The sequence below is a fragment of the Taeniopygia guttata genome, chromosome 4, assembly GCF_048771995.1.
Source record: "Taeniopygia guttata chromosome 4, bTaeGut7.mat, whole genome shotgun sequence".
In the NCBI taxonomy this organism is placed as follows: domain Eukaryota; kingdom Metazoa; phylum Chordata; class Aves; order Passeriformes; family Estrildidae; genus Taeniopygia; species Taeniopygia guttata.
The window spans coordinates 2,528,974-2,549,605 of record NC_133028.1 but is presented as its reverse complement, the minus strand read 5'-3'; the positions used below and the strand labels follow the sequence as shown (position 1 = coordinate 2,549,605).

At 45.9% G+C, this 20,632-nt stretch overlaps 1 protein-coding gene across 7 annotated transcripts in view; it reads right to left on the bottom strand.

Moving 5' to 3' along the window:
• Positions 1-8,925: 8,925 nt before the first annotated feature.
• SLC4A11 (solute carrier family 4 member 11) overlaps positions 8,926-20,632 on the bottom strand; it is a 101,601-nt gene continuing 89,894 nt past the window's right edge. For 3 of the 7 annotated variants that reach the window (XM_041715608.2, XM_030270265.4, XM_072927884.1), the window contains exons 18-20: positions 17,585-17,780; positions 15,702-15,871; positions 8,926-12,442 (exon numbers count right to left, since the gene is read on the bottom strand). In XM_041715608.2, the coding sequence (XP_041571542.1) occupies positions 12,382-12,442; positions 15,702-15,871; positions 17,585-17,780 (427 nt within the window). In that variant the 3' untranslated portion in view covers positions 8,926-12,381. The remainder of the gene's footprint in view (positions 12,443-15,701; positions 15,872-17,584; positions 17,781-20,632) is intronic. The other 4 variants (XM_072927883.1, XM_030270264.4, XM_030270269.4 and 1 more) reach the window with 2 other exon arrangements.

Genomic DNA, 20,632 nt, shown 5'->3' with positions numbered 1-20,632 from the left:
ACCCTCAGTGCAGCATTTCTCCAGCCCCGGGCCATGGTGACCTTGCTGAGACACTGCTTCTGGGGCGAGCTGGGAAGGACTAATTGCATTTAGTGGCAATTAAGGGGAGGAAATGGCCAGCGTGCCTTAGCTCAGCACTCACTGGAGCTTTCTGCCTTTGGCTGAGAGGACAGCACAGCTTTGGAGGAACAGGGATGTTGCTGGAGAGAGGTGGGATGAACCCCAAAGAAGATTATCCGTGCCAAAATAAAAAGCCAGGAAGCAGAAATCACAAAATAAAAAAAGTTTCCTGCACCTGCAGCAGGAGAGGGGAGGGGCGACCAAAATCCTCCCAGCATTCTGGAAGGCAGTGCCCAGATTTATTATTCCATTTTCATGTACAAATGGCCATTTTATTAACAATTAATTGTTAATATTGTGCCCTATTAAGTCTAATGGCGAGGTAATAAGGTAATAAGTGCAGGTATTAATATGCAAATTTGGAGAAATCTCATTAACTCCGAGGTCCTGAATGCTGTTTCCAGGACCAGCATCTTCCCTGCAGCACAGATATTTGACATTTCTCCCTCCCAGCAGGCAGAGCCTGCCCAGATGGATAAAATGAATCCCTCAGCATTTTTAAGGAACACCTCGAAGGGTGGATTTTACCTGCAGGGAAATTCGGGATGAGCCTGTCTGGGGTCCCCAAACCTCCTCTGTAGGTGCCACACTGCTGCTCCCGTGGCTGTGATCAGGAATAACAAAATCTGAGGTGTTTTAGTGACCCAAATCCCATCCCCTTCTCCCCATGGGCATCCCCTGCTTTCCCTCGGGGGCTCTCCCAAAAACAGCATCAAGGAACATCTCCCCAGAATCACCCAGCAAACAAAAATAAAGCGGTGGGAAGGTGGTACCCAAGAGAGGGTTGGATCTCCCAGAAATGAATCCCTTGCTTTGGGCTCCAATCCCAACCCCTTGGGATGTAATTTAACCATTTACCTATAATTTAAAACTCTGAGAGAGGATTTTAGGGTGGTTTTTTTCTTATTGGACCTGCCTAAAATAGAAAAAAAAAATTAATAAAATGAAACTTTTCGGTTGTTTTTAAAGGCTCCCAATGCATTTTGCTGTTTGAGCAGGTGGGGAAAAATTGGAAATGTCACAGGAAAACGCCATCCAAAGGAGACATCCCAAAAATTCATCTCCAAAAGGTGGATTTGCTGAAGAGAAATGTTTTAATCCCGTTCCATGCAGCCACACTCCCTCTGCTGGAGTCTGCACAGACAACAGGCAGCTTTAGTCACCCAGATTTACAAATTTTGGTTACCTGGGAGGGTTCTTGGGGATTTCTCCTTTCTCCATCAGGGCAAGATGTGCCCACAGCTCCTCCCGGTGCCCTGCAGAGCTGGGACTGCCCTGGCGAGATGGGGATGAGCTGGGGGGGACATTTGGGGATGAGGAGGTGGAAGAGAAGCCCCTGACAGCAAATTTTTGGCTGCAACCCCTCCTGTCCACCCCGAAGCTGCCCATGGTGGGTGCTAAAAGGATTTCCAGGGGGCTGATGAAGTTAGGGCAAAACCTCAAAATCCTGAAATAGGAAAGAATGAAAAAAAAAAAAAATAATTTAGGTGAAGTCTCCAACACAAACCCCTCAGCCCTGCAGCTCTGGCTTGAGGCTCACCCATTTGCCAGATTTTATTTGTTATCTTTAGTGCTGATGGTTTATTCAAAGTGATGGAAGTGCAGCTTTTCCACCCACCTTTTCCAAGAGTTTGGGAAGAGTCTGGTTTTAAGTATGGGCAATAAGATAACAGATTTATTTTGGGGGCTCAGATAGAGAGAGCTCCCCTTTGGTGCCTGGGGAAAAACCTGGAGAAAAGAGGGATCAGGAGGGACCTTTTGGCTCTGCACAGCTCCTGACAGGAGGGGACAGCCGGGGGGGATTTGGGATCTTATCCCAGGGAACAGGGACAGGAGGAGAGGGAACGACCTCAGGCTGGGCCAGGGGAGGTTTAGATTGGATATTTGTGAAAATTTCTTCATGGAAAGGGTTGTCCAGCCCTGGCACAGCTGCCCAGGGCAGTGTTGGAGTCCCCATCCATGGAGGGATGTAGATGTGGCACTTGGGGACATGGATCAGTGGTGGCCTTGGCAGAACTGGATGATCTTTGAGAGCTTTTCCACCCTAAATAATTCTGTGATCCTGTAACAACTCTGGACCCTCCCCAGCAGGGATGCAGAGCAAACAGCCCCAAACCTTTCCTAAAGCACAGCAGGACAAGTCCCTGGGGAGCAGCAGGAGGAGGGAATGTCACAGCAGGGACAACCTGGAGCTGTGCCTGCCCTGCAGGGAGGGAGCTGGCAGGGCTCTGTCCCCCTTGGAGCAAACCACTCCATAAAACCTTTTCTGACAAATTATTTTTTATTTTTGCTGCCTGGCTTTGGGCAGAAGTTTTTGCTTGAAGGCAACACCCTGGAACTGTCCAAGGTTGGACAGGGATTGGAGCAACCTGGGCTGGTGGGAGGTGTCCCTGCCCATGGGATGAGAGGAGATTTAAGGTCCTTCCAACAAAATAAAAATATAAAAAATAAAAAAAACATGATTTCTGCTTTCCACACAGGATTTGGGGCTGGTTGAGCTTGAGTCAAGCCCTGCACCCACCAACTTCCCATTCTAAGCTCGGTGCTCGGTGCCCTGGTGGTGGAAGGGGTTGGGCTGAGGCTCTCCGGAGGTTGGAGCAGATTTTGGAATTTTGGGAGTGAAACCCCTAGCGGTGTTCTTCTCCCTGTCCCTGTTCTCCTCCCTGTCCCCTAGATGGCAGCGGCTCTCAGCACATCAAACTCCCGATGAAAACCAGCAGGTTTTGTTGCCTGCGAAGGCTCAGGGCCAGAAACAAACACAAAATAACCCCGAATATTTAAAAGGAGAAAAAAAAAAAAAAAAAAAAGACCCAACAAAAAACCAAAAAAACCCCTTACAATTAATTGGGTTTTTTGACTCCTACACTGAAAAATTCCAATTTCTGACCCTTGGCTTGGCTGCAGTGTTTCTGCTGCTTTCTCTTCTGGCCCATCTCTGGGTTCTGCATCCCCCCAAAAATTCAGGGGACAGGGAACAAGTGGTTCCTTCTCCCCAGCTTTGCTGCAGTGGCACATGGATACCTGGGGGCTGTGACAGACCCTGTCACACCTGGGTCACTCCAGGCAGATATTTCAGTTCTTTGTAGGGCTGGGAAGTGCAGGGAGGGAATATCCCAACTCCCTTTTTAGTTCAAACCAAAGCAGGAGATTGAGGAGGGGAAATCACTGACAAAATCATCAGTTTGAAGATGCAGCCACCTGAAATAATCCCTTTTTCCGTGCCCTGGGGCCTGGCTCTTCCTTGGACACTTCATCCGTGAAATTTTTGCCCATCTCACATTTGAAGCCTCCTGCAAAGCTCCTGGCAGGGCACCACATTTGTCCTGGTGGGGAAAAAAGGACAAGGTGAGGGAAAGACCTTGTCCCCACCCGACCCCAGCTCTGCACCAAATGCCACCAAAATTTAAACCAATATCATCATCAAATCTGCTCTCAACAGGGGCACTTGGCACCTTGCAGAGGCTCATCCGAAAGAAATCCAAGCAGTGACATCCAGAAGGTGCCAAAAATTTGTGGGTCTTAGATTCAGTCAAAGAAAGAAACTGAGAATTTCTAGCCAGGCAAAAGCTGGGAAAGAGCTTAAAAAGAATGTAAATAATTATTTATCTCTCTTATTTGAGCACAACCACTTCTCTCCCATTTTCCTGTCCTGTTTTGGGCCTTTCCAGCCTGTGCAGGAGGGAGCAGAGCAGGGATGGGGCAGGTTCAGTGCTCTGCTCTGGGCACATCCCCATGGCTGAGCAGGGAGCATCTCCCATCCCAAAAATCAGAGGGAGCCCACCCAAATTAACGGCACCCAAACTGCTCTCCCTTTTTCCTGGGGTTCTGTCCATTGATCAATTGGGAATTTTTAAAAATATGTAGATTTATATGAGGGTCACCAGCATTGCTTTAGGGCAGCTCATGCTGATGAAAGTCAGAGCTGGAGGAGGAATCCCAGAGAACCTGGGGAGATGCAGTGGCTGGAGACCAGGGACAGTAAAATAATAATAATAAAAATATAACAATATTAAAATATAATAATAATAATAATAATAATAATAATAATAATAATAATAATAATAATAATAATAACAATAATAATAATAATAGTAGTAGTAATAATAATAGGCATAATATAATATAATATAATATAATATAATATAATATAATATAATATAATATAATATAATATAATATAATATAATATAATATAATATATAATATATCAAAATATCAACATACAGGGATTGATATGTATTATATCAATATATCAATATATGAATATTGATATAATGATATCAAAAAAGAAATGTTGCAGTTTATATATTGGCAGGGTGAATTGTCCCAGATCCTGCTCTGAGACCCACACAGCCATTCCCAGCCTCACCTCAGCCTCGTGTCCTCGTGAGCTCCTCCAGGATCCTTCAGTTACAGGAGGTTGGAGGCAACTGGATCCTGTGGCAGGTAACAAATTCACTCCTTGGAGAATTCCCAGGCTCCCCAGTGACAACATTCAGCAGGATTTGGGCTCATCTCTGGTTTGGGGGATGCCAAGGAAGTCAGAGCCAGCTCCAGATGCTGCCAGGGCACCAAATCAGGTGACAGGTGCAGTTAGTCTCTGTTAAATGATGAAATAATTCAATTTTTGGCTCCCCAGACTCTCACGTGTCAGACACGTGCTCTTACAGTCACAGCTGAGATGCTCAAATTCTCCAAGTGCTGGGGATTACAGAAATATCCCCAGAGAAACACCCTCAGCACTGGGAGAGAAACCCAGACTGTGCCAGGAACTTCTGATTAAAGAAAAGACAGGGATTGGGCAAAAAAAGGAGAAATATATAAACAGCACATTTCTTTATTATTTCCATTTTAAATACAGAGCTTCCTTATGCAACCAAGGATTTCTCTCTCCCTCCCTCCCCCTCCAAGCAACTCTTATCAAAAGAAATCCCTCACTGGAAAATCAGCACCAGATCAGGGACGTGCTCTGGGAGAGCCTTTTAGCAAGGCCAGAAATCCCTGAACAGGGATCTCCCTCACCTCAAATCCTTTCTCAGCATCCTGGGGAAAAGCTCCTGGTCTCCCTGTGGAGAAGGAATTACCCAGTTACACATCATGGGGGGAAATCAACCCAGCACTGCTACAGGTCGCTGGAAATGCACTTTGTGCTGCAGGGAAAGGGGAGGCAGGGCTGGGGATGAGCTGGAGCTGCCCCTGGAAGGTTTTTCCTCTTAAGCAGAGCTTATCCTGCATTGCCACCCCCTCCAGGGAAAGCAGGAGGGGAAATGAGGAGTATTTAGGATATTTATGTGGTTAGGATAGGCCTTTCTCAGGTGGGATCACAGGGAAGGGGTTGGTTTGCATGAATTTGTGCATGCTTTGGATAAATTTGGGTTTATTTTAGCAGCTGAAGTGTTGCACATTTTAGGAAGAGAATTTCTGTTTTCTGTGGTAATACCTCATGGAATGTCCTGGCTTTGGAAGGGACCCACGAGGATCATTGAGTCCAATCTTTCCTTCTTGGGAACAAGGCACAAGCTCACACCAACAAAGAGGAGAGGGAAAGGAGGGGATAAACACCTCCAGAAACAGCAGAGCCCTCACTCACTGATTAAAGCAGTGTGACACCACAGGCTAAACCCTCCCAGGGTCAATCTCCTCACTCCCCAGTGGCTGCTGTGCTCTGCAGCTGGATCATTCCTTCTCCCATGGGATCCACTTGGACCTGCTGGGCACCTCAGAGCACGGCCCAACTCCAAAGGGACACATCCAACAGCTCCAGTGGCTGCAGCTTCCACACTTGGCACTAAACGCCAGGATCATCATTTCTCTTTAATATCAGAAGGAGGGAGCTGCCAACACCTGGGCAGGCAAGGGTGTTGGAATCTGTGGTATTGATGATTCCAGGATTGTAGAAAGTCTCTGTCTTTCTGCCCCGCTGCCAAAGCAGAAGCCATAATTCATCTGTGCTGGTTTCAAGGTTGTTTATTCTGTTTATCTCTAACATGTTCTGCTGCCCTGCCGCAGCTCTGTCCTGCAGGGCAGCGTGTGGGGCTCTGCCCTCAGTGGGATGTTACAAACATTAAATACCACAAACTCCCTGTGCTGGATTTACAATAACGTGCCAATATCTGTCACCTACGTTGGACAGTGTGTCCCCAGCCTAAACCAACAGAAAAATGCCAACACCACAGTGAAACATGGAGGGCATGAAGAAGGAGAAAAAGGACAAGACACACCCAATTTCCTCCATCTTGTCCCCTCTGAACCCCTAATCTAGAATCCTAAAATTTTACTTTTGCACCCGTGCCACACTTAATTATTACTTATATCAAACACTCAGAGCTGGTAATTCATCCTGTAAGATTGAAAACTCTTTTCCATGGACAGAGATCACAGACAGTGTCTCTGGGTGCTCTGTCCAGGGGGGTTCTGACCCCTGCCAGGGTCCCAGGGCAGCCAGAGGGAAGCCCTGGACTCCCACACAAGGGGAGCTCTGCAGTGAAGGGCCTGGAGGGACAGAACACAGGGAATGGCTTCCACAGCCAGAGGACAGGGATGGATGGGATATTGGGAAGGAATCCTTCCCTCTGAGGGTGGGGAGGGGCTGGGATGGATTTCCCAGAGAAGCTGTGGCTGCCCCTGGATCCCTGGAGCCCAAGGCCAGGCTGGATAGGGCTTGGAGCACCCTGGGCTAGTGGAAGGTGTCCCTGCCTGTGGCAGGGGATGGAACAAGATGAGCTTTAGGGTCCTTTCCAACCCAAACCATCCTGTGGTTCCATGAAGATGTGATTCCCATAAAATCCTGCTCCAGTAGGTCAGCACTCCCTGGAGGTGCTGCTTGAAATCAGTGGCACTGGTCCCAGATTTGAGCAATGTGATGCTTTGAACACCAGAGAGGTGCCAGCAGAGCTCCCAGGGGAAGCAGCTCCAGACAGGAGGGGACAATGCCTGAGCTCTGTCACCCCCATCAAAGAGCTCAGCCCCAGCTCTGGGGATGCTCAGGGCACCCAAAGGTGCACCTCCTGCTCCAGCCACCTCTGCAGAGCCACCCAGGCCATCCAGTCATGGAAAACTTACCTACAACAAGCGTTCCAGGACACCAATTGTTGCTGCTGGGCAGATGAGAACTTCTCCCAGCCCTCCCAAAATCAGCACTGAAATCAGTGTTGAATTTTCTAAGGAGGATTTCCTGCAGGCCCCTGACCCCATCACAAACACCTCACTGCTGCAGAGCCCCTGGTTCTCCCCCCGTGCTCAGAAGTGCCAGCATCACTCAGATCAGCAGGGAGAGACTTTATTTTCAAGCTGTTTTCCCCAACTCTTTGCATTTTGCTCTCCTCCTGTGGCTGAGTGACCCTTCTGCAGCAGCAGGAATTTGTCTCGTGGATGAAGAGCAGGGTCTCCAAGTGAGCAGCTCTTTGCAGGAGAGGCAGATGGGGAGCAGAAGGCAGCAGCTCCCCCAGGACAGGCTCTTCAATATTTAATGTGACATCAGAGCAGAGCCAAGCGATCCCAGCTCATGCAGCGTTTTGTACCAGGCAAAGAAAGACACAGCCAGGGAAGTGTGAAAGGAAAACACCCAAAAGCCAAAGAGGGAAAGTGCTAATTTGTGATTCTAAAGCTTGTACTGCAACAACTCCCTCCCCTCTGCTCTGCCCACAACGTTGATGGTTTGCTCTTTGCAAGCAGCGCTGCAGCCACCAGTGGAATGGTCAGGGTTTGGCCCCTCAATGCCTTAATTAGACAGGAAAACAATTAGAGATGATTCTCTTCTAATATTCCCAGGCCTCAATACAGAAAACAACCCAGCCCCACCCCATTATGTCTATTAAGGTTGTTTTGGAAGCTTGGCAGATGAAAGGAGGACATCCCAACTGGAACAGGGGCCATAAAGGAGATTTCTGACGAGATGGGGAGGTGCTGGACAGTCATGAATCCTCATCATTGCTTATCTGGCAAAGGAGCCCAAAGAGCAGCCACTGCCAGGCACGGGCTCAGGTTCTCCAGGAAAAATTCCCACTCAGCATTTCCCCAGTGGAAATTCCAGAGCCAGCTTCTAGAACGGGCTGGGGAAGCAGAGAGCTGGTCAGGAGACGACAGCAAACAGCTTGCACTGAGTTTTGGGGGAACAGACACAACAGAAGTGCTTGAGGCACCCCTGGCTCTGCCCATCAACCTGCAAAGGGCAGATTCAGAATGGAACAAACAATTTAAAAAGGTTGGAAAGGAGTAACATCAATGTGTGACAATAGTGCAGATGCCTGGTGGGACACACTGGAAAACAGGAGCTGCTTCTGGTGATGTGACATCTCAGGTCCCTTTCTTGTTGCTGAGAACTCCACAAAAACTTTCCCAAACCAAGCCCTTCCCTCCCACCTCCATCCAACTTTGGGGGAATTCCTGCTCCTCCCAGGAGTGTCCACAGAGCAGAGTGCAGCAGCAGCTCCTAAAGCAGCCAAATCTCATGAGCAGAAGTTTGTGAAGTCTCAGTCTCTGGGTGCAGCTGGGGATGTGGAATTTTGGACCAAACCAGCTGAATCCCTTTGCCCCATCCCCATCCTTCTGCAGCACATCCAAGTGGAGCTTGACATTTATGAAACAACTTCAAATGTTGGTGCCAGGGAGTTTGGGGCTGTTGCAGTGCAGTTGTCAGCCGTGCTTCCTAAGCAATCCCAAAAGTGCTGCACTGCTTGTTCAGCAACTTCCACCTTTTCACCTACTTCCCTTCATTTACATGAATAAACACATCAAATCCCACACACAGCACGTCAAGGGCGTCTTCAAAAGCAACAAAATAAAGTCTCAGACCAACAAAACCAGTCAGGTACAAATCCAATTTTAATTGTCAAGCTCACTTCTAGCTCCTACATTCAACGCAAGGATCAAAAACTACAAGTTTGAGAGTAGAATTTTATTCTATCTCCAGTTCCTGATTGTTTTGGCAGCTGTCAAATGCCAACTTCCAAAATCCACTCGTTTCAGAAGCTTTTCCCTGCCTTGCAATGCCAGGTGAACCCCACGGACTCTCCCAACAGCTCTTGATACCTTTCAGTCTCAGTTCTTTGGCAACAGTTTTACAGAGCATTGTGCGTATACAAAGAGCTTATAATAAAACTTCTTTTACATTCTAATTGTCTTAAACCTTCACAGAAGTATTAAAGTGCTCAATCAACTCTGAACAAACCCTCCTTCCCTAGTCAGCTACTTCCTGGAAACGCCTGCACTTAAGTCAGCAAAACCAGAAGCAAACAAGAAGAGAAAAGGGATGGAAAAATAAAATAAATCCTCTGCAGGATCATGAAAACCCCTTCCGAGACAAGAGGCCTCGAGTCTCACATCTCCTTTCCACCCAAATATTGAGACATAGGTCCAAATCTTCAACCAGTCCAAGCCAGCACAGCTTTTTTTTCCCCCCCTCAAGCTGTGCTGATTTCCCATCAGCTGATTCTTTGGCCCCTGACTTCTGTAAGAACAAAAACCCTGCAGAACAGAATCCTACTGATGCTACAAAGGAAATACAAACACTGAAGTCACACCAGTGAAGGAAAAGAAAAGATACAAGCAAGAGTTGTGGTGGTTATTTAACCCTCTCTGCTGCCTGGATTTTCAATTCTCTCTGCAACATTTGACGCTATCTGAAATTGATCTTTCAAAAAGGCTTTAAATGGGGACATTTCTGGCTCTTCCAAGTGGGGGATGGAGGGTGCATCTCAAAACTATTTCACCTGCAGGCCAGTCCACCCCACTATAGCTCTGTGCCTGAGGAAATCCCACCCAGATCCTCAAACAAAACCAAAGCCACATTCCCTTGGGCACATCCTGTCCTTCCTCCAGCCACAGCACCCAAAGCATCACTTAAACCACCCCCTAAGGTGACTTTTTCCTGTGGAGACACCAGGAATTCACCCACAGGACACGTGTGTGTTACAGCTTTACTCAGCCAGAGGATGACACCTCTGATTGCAGTTTTGCTTAAAATCTTTTGACATCTGTGGGAAAAACATGTTATTTCAGCCTCAGCAGCCCTCTGCACTCCCTGGCTTCCAGCAGGTCCTGAACTGCTGCCTGTCACCTGCCCTTTTGCTGTTCACTGAAGATCAGACAGATTCTGCCTCCTCTGAAATCCTGTCTGCCCCTGTTCCTACACGCAGGCCTTGCTACACAGCTCTGACTGATCCTGGCACAGAAATGACTCAAAAGCCAGGGAATTTTGGGGTAAACGTTCAGAAACCACGTTTGGGTTTGTAGCTGCTCTTGTCAGACACAGCAGGAGCTGCCCCCGAGGCTGCTGAAAGCCAAATTCAGCATTTGATGCACTGGGGTGGTCACCCTGACCCTGAGACTTCTCAGAGCAGCTTGGTGCCACATGAAAGTCATGTTTTTGCTACCTGTGACATTGTTCTGCTTGCTAGGCTGGGGGGTTTCGCCTGCAATTCCCTCAGGGAAATAAAAACTATGGAATAAACCACAATAAAACCATACAGGAACTCTCACTGCTCTCCTCCACCGAGTCTCAATACAAAGGGTTTTGTAAGAAAATGAAAAAATTAGTTCTGCACACGTGTTTGAGAGCCATGGGCAGCTCCACAAAGATTAAATACTTTCTGATCTTTAGTGCAAATACACCAAATCTGCAGTGGCTTGAGCCTGGCTTAGCATCAGCACAGGAGCTTTGCACCCAAAGCCTTCCTCCCTCATGGCTGGGTTGGAATCCCTCACCATGCTGAGGTGGGAGGAAAAAACTCTGCATCATTTACTGGGTAAGCAACTGGTAAGAAACACTTCTCTGTGCTGATAAATTAATATTTTACATTAGTCTTTTTCCCTAATTTCTACTCTTTTGAAAGCTCATCACCGAGGTCCACGATTTTCTGAACATTTTTAGCTGTAACCTGTGATGTGCCAAGCACTGAACTAAAGGGCAGCTTGTTTCACAGTACTCCAAATAAGAAAACTGACCATAGTACAAGCAAAATTAAATAAACTGAAATAGAAAAGACAGCAGAAGTTAAGATTCATCCAGAAATATAATATAACATCTCGGGGGGAGGGGGGGATGGAAATCAGCTACACAACAGAAACAATGAAATGACCAACAAGTATTGATTAGGTGAAAAGAAGAAAACTTTCATTGCATTCTGTACATCAAAATTAAATGAAAAATTCACATGTTGGAGCCTCGAGACAGAATGATGAAGGTCTCAAGCCACAGGAAGGAGAAAGCAAAGAAAACACCTTGAAGAAAGCGACACATGAACAAAACCAGTAACTGAGCAGCTTCTAAAGGAATAAAAGTGACCATCTCTCAAATGAGAAAAAGCAGCACTGAAGCAGAGAACAAGTATATGGTCAGGACGTGGTGGGTAACACTGACTGCACAAAACACTTGTGAATTTGGAAAGAACCAGGCCTATTTGTATATCTATGCAAAATATATACACAACTCCATATGTATATATGTACACATAGGCACTACTGTACATATGTATATGCAACCTCGACACAACTGCCCTCTGGGTGCAAGCAAAATAATGCTGCAGTTGTGCAAAACCTACAATTCTGTGTTTGATTACCCAGGAGAAATGGGAGAAAGATCCAAACTAATGCCCAAACAGCTCAAACCCAGCAGGGGTTTCATCCACAGGGCCCTGAGAGCCCAGCCTCTGAATGTTCCCAGCTCATTTCTGGGATTAAAAATTCCTCCAAAACCTGTGGGTTGAAGCAATACACATTGCAATTGCTTCCAAACCCATTAATGTGAGGAAACAGCCTCCACCTCACTTGACATCAGTGGTTTAGCACGAGGCCATCCCACCCAGAACACCAATCTGGGAATACTGGGTGCACAGGGAATTGGATTCAAAGGCCAGGCCAGGGCTGTCATATTCTATAAAACAAGGGTCAGTTGCTGTTCTTAGTGTTGGGGAAGAAAAGGATGTGGTGCATTAAAAAAACCACCCCCACCCTCAAACAAGGGAACACAGGACAACTCTGGATGCTCCAACCGCGCAGCCAGGCTGATCTTTGGGGTTGGTGTGGTCGGGGATGTGGAAAAGTAGCATTTTCCATAAAGCTTGTTCGCCTCACAGCTCCAGAGAGCAGCGTCCTCTCAAGCCCAAGGCTCCCTGGGTCTGGCACAGGCCCCGTGGAGCTGTGACAGGAGTGCATTGCCAACGTCAGAGCACGGAGAAAGTGGTGAAGGAGAACTGCAGGAGGTGGTGCCACGCCTCGGCTGGCCCCAAAAGGGGGTGTCTCTGCTGCTCTTGGGGACCCTCACTACTCTGCATCCATGGCATCCAGGTACTTGGCCTCGATGATCCTCGGGAGCAGGTTGTACCTAAGGCAGAGCAGAGAACGGGGGTCAGTCCCTGTTTGGGCAGCATTTTTCTCCCTGTCCCAAAGCCCCCAGGTGAGTTTGGCTGTGGTGTTCACCCACTGAGGGGGACACAAGGTGGGGACAGCAAAACCCCCCCAAAAAAAAGCAAACACAGGAACTGCAGTGCCAGGCTCCCTCTGCAACAGCCTCCTCCTTCCAGCTGGAAAGAGAACATCCTCATCCTCACAGGAGGAAGTCACTTTCCTAGAGCTCTGTCACCCCCAAGTCCTAAGGGTGACAAAAATAAACAGGTGAAGAGCCATGACTCCAAACAAAACCATCCTGACCTGCTGTTTGGCTTCTCCACGTGGAGACAGGGATTCCCTTACTTTAAATTTTTTAAAAATTTGATTTTTTTGCAACAACATCCTCACAAATTAATATATTTGGGTTCGAAAGGCACTGTGAAGTCGTTCTTGTAAATAAATAAAACCATTCACATATTCACATAACTTTTAAATAAAACCCAAATAATATATTTACATAAATAAATAATATTATATACGTAATTTTTAAAATAAGAACTAACACTACTTTCATAATACCCTATAAATTACATACATAATACATATCTACTACCTTAAATTATATACATAATTTTTAAAATAAGAACACTACTTTCGTACTACCTTCACACATTAAAATAAAATCTAAATTAATTTAAAAAATACTTTAAAATAATCATTTAAACTAATTACCTATTTTATAAATAAAATACACTTTAATAAAATACAAACTACAACTCAACAACAAAAAAAGATGCACATTTATGTGGCATTTTCCCTTGTTTAACAAGGAAGTGACTCTTCAGCTGTTAAAATAACTCATAAAGCACCAAAAAATCAGTTTCAGATTTCAACAGCTGTGCAAGAGATCCCAAACATCACCAATTAATGAGAAATACCAGGATCTCCTTAATCAGACCCATCATAGAATAAGATGCTTGAGAGCCACAGAAGCTCAGATAAGAGAGAACCTGGAGAGAATTTTCGTCTGTGGGCAAGCAAAAACTCATCATCCCAAAGTTCTGGATCTAAGCCAGGAACTGGGAATACCCAAAGAGATCAAGTTTTCCTCCAGCAGGCTGTTTTCCACTGCAATAATGGATTTCAGTGGCTTCTCAGTATCTGTCTGAGACCACACCAGTGATCCCTCACTAAGGACAACACAAATTATGTTTCTAAAGCTGTTGGATGGATGGAAATGTGGCTTTGGGACTGAAATGTGAAAATGTGGCTGAATTCTGGATGGGACACCAAGCCATGCCTCACTCATGTGTTTGATTCTTGAATTTGTCCCCTGGCTATGGTCACACCTCTTCTTTCACCCTTCACTTCTTAAAAAAAAAAAAAGGAGAAAACATACTAAATTTCTTCAACTGCCTAATCTATTTAGAGTGCCAAATCTTTGGGAAAAAGCCATTAACTACAGAGCTCATGGATCATGGTGCTGCCTTCTTGGCTGGAGGCCACAGAAACTACATGAAGGCAAAAGAAACCAGAGGAAGGAAAGCCAAGGGCAGATTTCCATCTTGTGCCAGGCAGCAGCATCTTCCCCTTGGCAGCAGGGCTGATTATCCAGCTGCTGGGAAAAAAACTGCCCTGGAAAGAGAAATGAGTTAGCACCACACAGGGTATAAACTGACAGCATCTCATTTACTGAAAAGAAGATATATTTGCATATTAGTAGCTAGCTCTGAGTACAAAATCAGGTTTTTTGACTGCATTCTCGCCACGCTAATTGAGTTTTTTATACCATGTCCAATACCTGAATTTGGCTGGGTGTGCCCCATGTTTTCTGTCCTGTACTGAGCTGCAATTCCCACAAGAGCCACTCACAGTTGGAATATTTACCAGTCACTCATCCAGGCACCCCAAGTGCCACCAGTGTGAAGGGCATTACGACCAGAGGAACAGTAATTTCAGTGTTTTCCAAGCTTGTTTATCTTTTAAAATCCAGGCCAAATGGCTCTGACATGATCCTGTTGAAAGTCATGGCAGCTCTAACATTTGCTTTTGTTTCAGAAAAGACTGGACCCATCTTTATCAGCCAAGGAAAACATCACTGCAGGTGGTGCAGATTAACAAACTGGCAGCCCTGAACTTTGGGATCAGAGGCAAAATCTCTGGGACTGCAAGATCAAAGTCAAACAGATATCTCTGGTGCCATGATGCCCTAAAAATAATCAAGTGGACTTCAAACTTGATCTGCTCCTTCCAAGATCTTTTTATGGCCTCTCATTACATCCAAAGGACTGAGAGCATGAATGATTTAACTGGAGAATGATGGGCAGTGGCTGCTAATGAACCCTAAGGAAGAAATTAGTTAAATTTCTTAACAATTCTCTCTCTCTGTAGGATATTGTGGTATCCTCCCAGCTTTAAACATATATTTTAAGTCTAAATGTGGCCAGTTTCACCCAACTGATCACTGACGGGGGCATCCAGCAGTGCAGGAGGTCTGGGAGGTCACCACAGCACTGGGTAAGAGATAAGGATTCCTCTTAGGAAAAGTTTCCAGCTCTGCTGGAAAATCAAATTGCAAAGTGATAAGGAACATTATCAAATACCATCTAGAGGTTTGGACTACGGCTTCTCAGGAAGATCAGGCATCTCACAAGCACGAAAAAGGAGAGTTTTTGCCTCCTGGGAAGCTGGAAGAAGAGCACTTGCCAGCCCAGAACCCTCTGCACAACTCCCAGCCGCAGTGAAATCCTGATTCATCCTCAGGCCTGAGTAGATGGTAAAAAACCCTCCTCATTACTCACTTCCAGGAGCTGGATAGTCTGGAAAATGCAGAAAACCCTCCTGAGCCACTCACACTTCATGCAGTAGTTAGGACTGGAAGGGAACTCTGGAGATCACCCAGCCCAATCTCCCTGAGGCAGGTGATACAGGAATGTGGATTGGAATGTCTCCAGAGAGGGAGACCCCACAGCCTCCCTGGGCAGCTGTTCCAGGGCTCTGCCATCCTCAACATAAATAAGTTTTTCCTCGTGTTGAGGTGGAACTTGTGTTTTAGTTTGTTGCCTTAAGTCCTTGTCCTGCTGCTGGGCACCACTGGAAAGAGTCTGGCACCATGTGAGATCCCCTCTCACTCTTCTCTTCTCCAGACTAAACAAGCTCAGCTCCCAGTTTCTCCTCCTCTCAGACTTCCAGCAATCCAAGCCTGAAGACACAAGGCATGGCAGACAGGGAAAGAAGACAGCCAAGCTTCCTACCTGATGGGGATCATCCCTATCATGATGAGGGGGAAGATCATCTTCATGTAAGGCAGGGGTGACATTCCAAAGCCACAGAGGATGAGGAGCTGCAGGACCTGCAGGCCTGTGAAATAGTGGATCTTCCTCTGGGGAACCCTGCGGATGTAGTGGGTCGGAGGATAAGCAGTCTGCAAGAGAAGAACCACATTTTAGACATGAAGAGACCTGGACTTGTGACAGCAGAATGGGGCTTTGGGACACCAGCATATCCATTTGTACAAGCACTGCATCACCATCAGCGTCCTTAAAAGGTTCAGCAGCTGAACATGGGATTTGTAGGGTTAATTCCAGTGCCTGAAACCACAGCAAGACCCAGAGGATGACTGAGCACTGGGAGCCTGGAGAGAACACAGGACACCCCTCAGGGCCAGGATTGCCTCTGGGAACATCTGGAGTGCAATGTAGTATCTTGGGAAGTGCAGCAATGAGATCCCCTGAGAAGGATTGAGGATTTTCAGGCAGAGGTGCCTGTGGGGTGTGCAGGGGGAAGGAGAGCAGATGCATCCAGGTGCTGTTCCTGTCGATGGCTCCTCCACCTGGCACCCAGCTCCTCATTATTTTACAGCCTTGCAAGGCTCCAGGCTTGCCCCTGCTGCTCCCATCTCTTGGCTGAACCCCTTTAGGAGAAAACCAGGAGATGAGGAAAATTCTCACACTGCAGGGATTTTCTCAGCTCCCATAAGCCAGCCATTTTTGAGAAATAAGGGGGGAAAAATGACATTAATAGGCTAAATATGGTGGTTTCTTTTGACAGTTCCTTGCTCATGTCTGAGCACAGGCTTTGACTCACTGTCTATACATCAATGAAGAGGATGAGCGACTGTCTGCTGGCACCAGCACAGCCTCAGTGGCTTTCAGATTGTGCCATGACTCATTAAAAGGTTTCCACAAAAGGGAATTTTCCATATTTGAGAATACTTTTTAATTTTTTACACCAAAACCTGGAAAATTCCACACATAATTCCTACTAAAACCAGAAGTAATAAGTCACATACATCAGTAGCTGTTCAAAAATTGACATGACATGACAAATGTGATCTTTACCCGAATTCCACAGTTTTAACCTCTGGGATGTAATATTCGAGATCAAGACAGATTAGCAAAGATGCAGAGCCAAATGTTTGGCTTATTAAGCCCTTGACCCTTGTTATATAAGAGAAGGTGAGCTGGAGATTGCTCCAGGTACCACCTACACTCCCAAACAACACATTTTTAGCACCTGTAACAGAGACAGATTTAAAAAAACATCTTCCAGGTTTGTTTTCAGCCCACATCACAGAGGTTTCAATAACATAAGTAATTCAATTTTGAGTTTAAAATCCCATCTTGCTGTATTTCACACAAAATGAAAGTGCAAAACAGCACAAAAAAAAAAAAAAAACAACCAAACCCCAAACCTGCCTGAAGCTTTGTTGGGGAAATCAAAGATCATAATTTCACAGAATCACAGAATAATGAGGTTGGAAGAGACCTCTAAGATCATCAAGTCCAACCTATGCCCTAACACCACAACTAGACCATAGCACCAAGTGCCAAGTCCAGTCTTTTTTTAAATATATCCAGAGATGTTGATTCCACCACCTCCCTAGGAAGACAATTCCAGTATTTTATTATTCTTTCAGTAAAAATTTTTTTCCTAATATCCAACCTAACCTATTTCCTGATGTTGTGCCTATTATATTTTATATTATTACTTCTTTAAATACGTGTACTCTGCAGATGACACGACAGCACAGGGGGGGTTTAAAACTCCCAAAAAACCAAGAAAACCTCACAAAAAAAATCCCACCCTGAGAAAGCAACAGTTTGAACAGCTGGGTTGCAAACACAACTCCAGGTACCTGTTCCTTGAGCAGCAGAGCCACCCTTTCAAAGAGCTGGTTGCCATCGATGGAGGTCAGGGCGATGTAGAGGAAGAGGCCGAAGAGAACCGGCTTTGGGATCCACTGCAGGGGGAACGGGAGCAGCAGCAGCGACAGCCCCACCAGGAAATTTGCAGTCAGACTTGTCAGCCGGGTCTCCTTCACACTCACAATCCTGGCAGCAGGAAAAAAAAGGGGTGAGGAGATGGGATAACACCCCAAGATTCGTGTTTATCCCAGTGGTTGCTCCGTGGAGGAGCAGGACACGCGGGGAAAGGGAAACTCATCCCCACCACTGAAATCAGCACTTCTGGCCCCGTGCTGACATTGAGGAGGCAGAGCCTGGCTGGAGCCAGGCCAGGCACTTAATCCACAGCTCAAACAGAGCAGCTGGAAAAGTGCCAAATTCCCCTTCTGTAAAGCTCTACAGATCCTATCCTGAACTAAACTGCCCTCGAAACTGATTCTGTTTAGCACAATGCAGAAAAGGAAAAAAAAAAAAAACAAACCAGCCAAGAATCCTCTTTCTGGTGGTCAGTAATCCTTCCCTTGCTTTACCCTGGGCACATGCAACTGGCTTCTTTCCCAAAGAAAACTCACTGACTTCTCCAGGAAATAAGGAACGTCTTGGAGGAAAAAGAAAAACCAAAACAAAAAACAAAAACAAACAGAAAGTCAGCAGTCTCCTGACAGCGAGTCAGCATTTTTGATGGATACGAGGATCTCCCTGTTTACATGGAAGGGAATCTGAGAGCACCACACAGGGATTCAGTCCTGCTGTGGGCAATTGTCTATTACCATGCAAAACATGTCATTAATTAATGCAAATTTTCCAGAGCTGACAGGCCACAAATTGAGCTTTTTTGAGGGGAAGACTGACAGGGAAGCAGGCAGCAGTTTTAGCAACCTGCTTGAGGGGAAAACACTGCTGTGTTTTCTGTGCAGTGCAGCTAAACCTGTGAGCATCTCCTCCCAATCTGAAAAAAATTATCAGAAACAACAGGAGGAAAGAAAACCCACATCTGTCGAGACTACTTACAAGGAGAGAAAAAGAGGATTCCTAAATTTTTTTTAAAGATAAATCCAACAATTCAGTGGATAAGCCAGTGAATAAATCTCCCTATTATGAGGGAAAATTTTTGTCTGTAGGTTGTTTTGGTGTAATTTAGTGACCTCATTCCCTGGATGAGACCCCTCAAATTCTGAATTAACCTTATACACAAATTTCTCTGAGGATTAACACCAAAGATCTATCAAAACACACTTCCCTCCTTTGCACATGCACTGCTAGGACTTCTTAATCCCTTCTGTTCTGAAGAAGATTAAATTATTGCAATATTAAGTTGGAGAGTTCTGCTTAGAAGTAAGGTCAGGTTGAACTTCAAATCTGTTTATACCTTCAAGAAAGAAAAGGAAGCTGAGGGGATGAAGGAGCCCTCCACACCTGTATTTGGAGAGGGAGGGAAAGGGTGACAGCCCAAAGCTTGCTCTGAGGATTTGGACAACAAGGCAGAATTAACACCAGCAGTCATGAGACCTAAGGAACAACAGGTACCACAAACAGCACACAAAATCCTGAGAACAACACCAGAATTCTTCTGTGAGTAGTGGGGCAGGTCCTACAAATAATCCAGATTACCAGGACAGGATGCACAGAGGTTTTAACCTTTAAGTAACCTTCCAACAGGTTTAAACCATAACTTTTTTTCCTTCCAAACAGATTTTCTTGGATCCTCTTGCAAGTCTCCCACATCCAAGGGGTCCCAGCCTGGAGAAGCTGAGGGAGAGCAGAGTGCTTCACTCTGGCCAGCTCTGGTGGAACTGGGACATCACCTAAATGGACAGAGGGGATCTTTGGCATCTTTCCCACTGGCTCTAGGCCTGGATCACCACAGAAGTGCTGGAGATGAACAGAGCCAAGCAGCTCAAAGTGCAAAGGGAAGTGCCGTGCCAGAGCAATTCCAGTCTGGCCACTCCAGAGCTGCCAGAACCATGATGAGTCTCGTGGTGGCTCAGAGAAGGAGGAGTTTAAGGATGCACTGATTTAACCTCATCCAGGTACAGCAGGAGCTCCTCCAGCCCCAGGACAGCAACAGAGGAAGAATTTCTGTTATTTCAGACAGAGCTCTCTCCTCCTGCTGGGGGAGGCTCCTGCCCTGCCAGCCCAGGCAAGTCTGCAAGGGAAGTCATGCAAGTAAAAGAGCTCAGGAACAAAATGAGCTGCAAAACCACATTTAAATCAGATGCAAGGCTGCAAGAACAAGCTCAGAGTGGCAGCCCTTAGGTAAAGATTTCTGAAGTTCGTGGAATTTTCTGCAGCCATCTCTCAGGGATGCAGCAATCACAGCACTGTGTTTGATCACAGGCAAGATGTACTGCAATTGATGCCAGCTCCTGCTAATGCCACTTATTAGTTTGGAATATTTTATCAGAACATAGCTAAAATTGCTCATAATTTGCCAAACATGATATTTTAAAAACTGATGTTCCCAGCCTTAGATTGGTCTTCTGCTAATTCTAACACCTCATTTCCAGAATAAGAACATCACAGTCACAGAGGACGTTGAGTCAACAGAGGAATCCTTGATTTCCGTGTGTTCAGAATCTGGTTTGGCCCTTGAGGAAACAGCTCCAGAAAGTCTGTGCTGTGATGGAAATAAACTAATTAATGGAGATTAAAGAGCATAATCCAGGCTCATTTCCCCAAAATCCTCTAAATATGGCTAGCATGGGATTAGCCATTCCTGAACTTCTCCAAGTAAGCAACAAGAGCCTGTTTGCAGATTGCCACAGGAAACTTAAATCACTTCTCTACAGGGGAGAAGAAAATTTTGCTTTTGCTGTGACAGATCTTTATCCTTGTTTATATCATCGTCCTGTGGGAGCTTTGATTTGAGTGCAGGGAAGGAGCCTGCCAAGGGAGACAGAGCCGATTTTCTAATTGAGCTTCATTTCTTTTTCAGCAGAGCTGGCCAAAGAGGGAGAAAAAAAATAAAATAAAAAAAAAAAGATGACTACATTGCTTGG